The following is a 6,108-nucleotide window of genomic DNA, read 5'->3' on the forward strand; positions in this document are numbered from 1 at the left end:
TTAAAATTGAATAAAAATCAAATAACCATGTAATAAGAAAGACTTAATATATAACCCAGTGTTTATTGAAAGTAATGGGGGTCGGGCTCCATCTATAATAACCTGGATTATATTCTTACGAGATGATGCAGGTCTTTATAAACCAAGGCATTTTATCTTCAATTCTTCTTGGTTCATATCTTCAAGCTCTATTTTTTCATCTAATAAGATATACAAATGAAAAGAACTCTCCAATAAAAAATGTTTCTTCTCTCTTCGGAACCCTATTCTTTTGGGGAAATGCCTTATTTTATAGACTTTCATAACTCCTTTTTAATGAATTATATTTTGAAATGAAAAAAGACTCTATACACCCTATAATATTATTAAGCAATTTATATAAAAATTTTACATCATATCACATCACATTATCATAAGCATTAAGTCTTTTTGAGCAACCTGTAAGCTTGGTCATGCTTTTAATAATTAAGGGCACTAAACAACAAAAAAACCCATAGAAAATTTGATTGGATTAAACTTTAATTAATATTATCCCCCTTGTAATCATAGTGTTGTATAAATATAGCCACCTATAAAAGATTTGATTAGTAATAAACATATAGATCTCTCTTAACCTAGAGAAATTTAAACGCCCATCATATATCACATCATAAGTAACATGGCATAAAGATAACATCATAATCATCACAAATTTTATCAAATCAAACCATAAAAACCATCACTCATTTACATACACATCATTTTTACATCAAATAAAACACATGAAAGAAATAACAGCCTAGCCTAAAATTAGAGTTGGTTTTCTTAAATGACCACCTATAGTGTGTATAATAGGTTGTGTGGTTTAGACATGTCCTTGGATTTTTATTACTTGAAATTTTTGAAGGTTTAATTTGGTTTGTTGATATTTTAGATATAATTTTTAGTATTTTTTATATTTTAATATTTACTTTAGGATATATTTTAATTGTTGGATTTGATTATTGGTTGATTGTTTAAGGTAATTTTATTAGCCATTCAAAGCTTTCAATCTAATACATAATTTCCTTCCTAAATGGAGACAAAAAAGGTGAATGAAAGCCTCAAATATCTAAACATTTTACTGCTAAATTCAATGGCTATATAAGTTGAATAGTAATTGTGTTTGCTTACACCAGTGCTATGAGGTTTACTCACCCTCCTTGGGGAAAATTAGTTAATAGACCTATAAGCACATATTAACTAATATTATCTATTTTTTAAGTTTTATGGTTTATTGGTGATTTTTAATTAATTTAAATAATATATTAATGTTTTATAATGCTTATAATTTAACACTCATATTCCATCAACTCATTTAGGACATTGTCATAATAGGTACGAGGACCAAAGCCTCCTTAAGTCTCCTTGCACCACAGTTAGAGGTAGTCCAACCTAAAAAGCCTATTCATGGAGTATGAACTATTATTATTATTCATATGATTTAATTTATTGAGTTTATTAAATTTTAAATTTTCCATATTTTATTGAATTAACAAATTTTCAATTTTTTAATAAAGTGGCTTTGACCAATTTTTTAACTTTTAATTTACTTTCAATTTTACATTTTTATTTTATTTTTTAAAACTACTAGACCCAAAGATGAGTCCAATGCATTTGAGTTTAAGTGATTTGAATTTTTCTACAATTAGTTAGGAATTTTACAAGTTTAGAACATGTTAATGAATTAAATTGACTCAATGTTTACTTTTTTATTTACAATGATTTTTTGATTGTTTTATATTTTTCATAAATACTAGACCCATATATGAGACCAATGCTTTTGAGTTTTCATGATTTGATATAATTTTTATAAGTATAGTCCATTTTAATGAATTAATTAATTATATAATTAGAAAGGATATCTTACTTTTGTACCAAATCAATTCTAAACTTCTTGAAATCTTCCCCAAATATCATTGATGACTCTTAAGGATGGTTCTAACGAGCCCAAGAAGTACGTAATTTCAAAAAGAATTGGATTTATGGTGAAATCTTTAATTTTTGAACATTTTCTTAGAATTGTTTATATTATTTAATTAAAATTCAGCCACCATGCCAATTATCAGCCTTCAGCCACGTGTCAAGCTCTGGGAAGCCACTTGTCCACATGTACATTTTCGAATTAAAACTTTAAATAATTATAAGTTCTTAAATACTCATCCAAGTTCATTGAAATTTGAAACAAAGCTTCCCCATAGTGAGATAAAGAGTTGAGAAATGAGAAGTGTTAGATTTTATTGAAAAAATACTTTTTAGAAAGTACTTTTGGAGAGAAGTTTAGGCTTATTTGGGAATAATCCCTTGATCCAGATTGTGAAATAGTTTGATCTTAGGATCAATAGACTCCTAGAGATATCCTCGACAACTTTCTTGAAGACTCTAAGACTTGAAGCCCACTGGATTAAAAGTTGTTTGAAAATTATTATTCTCTCTCTCTCTCTCTCTCTCTCTCTCTAAAGAGAAAAAGGATTCATGTAGCCGACCCCACGTAGTGGGATAAAGGCTTGATGTTGTTATTGTTGTTGTTGTAACCATCATCCCCGAATCCATTTATTCATATCTATCTATAGATATAGCAGAGAAGAGTTTAGAATAGAGAGCAGCTACATAGCCACATAAAAAGCTACATAAAATTGTAATTAAAAAAAAAATCACACACAGAAATAGGAACACTTCGGTGTCATTCAATAAAAAAAAGCATATAAAAAGTAAACGACAATTAAATTATTTTGAACAGCAGGCTTATAAAAAGTAAACTATTATAAAAAATAAAAATAAGAAGTAAACTGCCCAACGCTAACCAAGTATTATAAATTAAACAAGTACATTCTTCATGCATTCCACGTCATTTCCCACCTTTCGGGAGAATATGACAACTTGATTTTTCAATGCCCTTCTGTTTCCATTTCGCTGGCGGCCCTTCCAATATTGATTCCTCATGCAATTTAAAACTTAAGAATTGATGACTTTAACTTAAGCGGTGGCATGATCTGCCTAGTCTATCTATTTAACACAGCAAAAACAATAGCCAACCCACATTAATAAAGTCACAATAAATAAAGCTAATGGAAACTCAAATAGAAAAAAAGAAGCATATTACACTGGAGGAGCTTCGGGAGCACAACTCCCCTTCCGATCTATGGATCTTCATCCACGATAAGGTCTACGACCTCACCCATTGGATCAGAGATCACCCTGGTGGGGGTATACCCCTCCTCAACCTTGCTGGCCAGGACGCCACCGACCCCTTTACCGCCCTCCACCCTCCCTTCGCATGGAAGCACCTCGACCGCTTCTTCATCGGATACCACCTCTCTAATAATCAGATATCTGACCTCTCCAAGGACTACCAGCTCCCCATCTCTGACTTCACAAAACTCGGCCTTTTCGAACAGAAAGGCCATGTTATCCTCCTTACCCTCTTTATCATATTCACTCTGTTCTCCATCGCCGTCTTCTTCATCATCGGCACCACTAGCCTCTATGCCCACGTTGCTGCCGGCATTTTGATTGGTTTTATATGGACCCAATCGGGGTGGGTGGCCCATGACACAGGCCATGCCACTGTCATGTTAACCCCATGGTTCAACCGCATAACGCAGCTTTTTTATGCTAATTGCCTTACGGGGGTAAGCATCGGTTGGTGGAAGAGAACCCATAATGCACACCATGTCGCTTGCAATAGCCTTGACTTTGATCCCGATTTACAGCACATACCTATCTTTGCTGTTTCAAACGAGCTCTTCAACACCCTCACTTCTTACTTTTATGAAAGAAAGATGAGGTATGATACTATAGCAAAAACTCTCATTAGTCACCAGCACTGGACATTCTACCCTGTGATGTGCTTCGCAAGTTTGAATCTCTCTGCACAGTCCATAGTTCTTCTTCTTTGGAACAAGAATGTGCCTAACATATTCCAAGAGATACTTGGGGTGATGGTGTTCTGGGTATGGTATTCTTATTTAGTTTCATTTCTGCCTAATAATGGAGAAAGATTGTTGTTTGTAGGAGCATGTTTTATTGTTACTGGGATACAACATGTTCTATTTTGTTTAAGTCATTTTTCTACTAGTGTTTACGTTGGGCAGCCTCAGGGGGATGAGTGGTGCAAGGTGCAAGCGACTGGGTCGCTTAACATAAGATGTTTGCCATGGATGGATTGGTTTTATGGGGGGATTCAGTTTCAGGTGGAACACCATTTGTTTCCTCGGCTGCCAAGGTGCCATCTTCGAAGGATTGCTCCTTTGGTGAGGGAGCTTTGCAAGAAACACAAGTTGCAGTACCCAAGCGTTGACTTTTGTGAGGCAAATAGAAGGACTTTGGCAACTTTGAAAGATATTGCGCTCAAAGCTAGGAACATGGAGGTTTCGGGGCCAGGAATTTGGTGTGGGATGCTCTAAATACATATGGTTGATTACGCAACTCTCATTGATTTGTTGGTTCGAATTTTTGGCCACAAATTAAGAGGTCTTAGGTTCAAGTCTTGCGTATATGATGTGTGTGTGAGTTTGTCGTAACTGACTTAAATGTCTCTATATTTGCTATTGTATTGTATTTGTTTGAATTGTATTAATTCGCTATGCTATGTTTGATTTTCTTATATGTATTGGTTGTGTGAGGTATTATGAAAATATTAATTATACGTGCAGGTTTGTAGGCTCTATTAGATCTTGGGATTTTAAGGACAAGCTTTATATGAGAAGGAAAAATTATACCAATATATATTCATTTTAATGATAACAATTGAGTTTTTTTTATTCTTTTGTATATTGGATTGATTGGACTTCCTTTAAGTTAGAGATCATATTTTCTATTTTGTGTCATATATGCACCTAAATTTGGTACATGCATAATCTTTTGAGATCAAATTGGAAAAGCTTTGAGTGAGACTCTAAGTGCATATTGCACATCCATTTACTCAATCTCTTGCCATAACTTATTATAAAAAAATTCTATAGACTTAGGGTTCATTTTGGACGGCTTTTTTACTAATTCTTGAAGTAGTTTTCTCGTACAAAATTTTTAAAATTTTTGTGCTAAAAGGTTGTTTTAAGAAGCAGTTAAAAAGTCGTCCCAAACAAAACCTTAGGCTTCATTTGAGATAGCTTTTTATTGCTTATTAAAGCAGCTTTTTAGTATATTTTTTTAAGGAAATGGCTTTAAAAGTCAATAAGAAAGTTGTCTTAAATGAAACCTTAATTTCCTTTAGTAGAGCTATATGCCATACATTGATCTTTCATTATTGTTTAGATAATTTATCAATCAAACACAATTATTTGATCACACATATTTTTATTTTTGAACTTTTTTAACTCATAAACTTTTTCTCAAACATTTTAATAAAGTAATGTCATGAACATTGAACCGGACAACGAACTGGAAGAAGGAGAGGTTCACAATTCTACCAGTTCGACCGGTCAAACTAGGGTTAAGCCAAATGATGAAATAAATAATATTCTTATTGAAATTTAATAAAATTAACATAATAATAATGTTAACATTCCAAATATCAGATAAAAAATTAAACAAAATAAAAAATTAGAAAATATTAAACTTACATAATTAAGTAAAAAAATTATTTTAAAATCTCACATAAAAGTAAAAAAAATCTAAATCTCATAATTATAAGAATGTACACTCATAATAATATGATAATTTTAAATTTAAATATTTTTAAATTTTTAAATTTGTTTTTAATTTAAATTCAACTTACATATAGCCATATAATTTAATATATATTATTACCAATTTATTCTACATATTTAATATAGATTTAATCCTAACATAAGTTTATAAATTTAATATAAATAATTATTAATTTATGTTACATATTTAGTATAATTTATACCTATAGATTATATATTGAATTCATATTATAAATTTGCATGATTACATCTATAAATTATTAAGGTTAGATCACTTATTATTAATAAATAATTAATTAAGTAATTTTTATGATAAATAAATAAATAAATAATAAATATTTTTTACATCATGAAAATTTTATTAAAAAAAAATTTAAAAATACATAGTGTATGTTGTAAACTTAAAAACTTTAATTTATTTAGTTTCACATCACTTGGA

The 6,108-nt window shown here is 30.8% G+C and overlaps 1 protein-coding gene across 1 annotated transcript; it reads left to right on the plus strand.

Annotated features, from left to right (window-relative positions):
• Positions 1-3,086: 3,086 nt before the first annotated feature.
• LOC110112966 (delta(8)-fatty-acid desaturase 2-like) lies at positions 3,087-4,424 on the plus strand. The gene has a single exon (XM_020845378.1). It carries the CDS (start codon positions 3,087-3,089, stop codon positions 4,422-4,424), a length of 1,338 nt encoding a protein of 445 aa, XP_020701037.1.
• Positions 4,425-6,108: the final 1,684 nt, after the last annotated feature.

Source organism: Dendrobium catenatum, unplaced genomic scaffold, assembly GCF_001605985.2.
Source record: "Dendrobium catenatum unplaced genomic scaffold, ASM160598v2 fragScaff_scaffold_1557, whole genome shotgun sequence".
Classification (NCBI taxonomy): domain Eukaryota; kingdom Viridiplantae; phylum Streptophyta; class Magnoliopsida; order Asparagales; family Orchidaceae; genus Dendrobium; species Dendrobium catenatum.

Bases quoted from the DNA above. Each gene is read 5' to 3' on its own strand.
- LOC110112966 (XM_020845378.1), top strand. From the start codon at position 3,087: ATGGAAACTCAAATAGAAAAAAAGAAGCATATTACACTGGAGGAGCTT.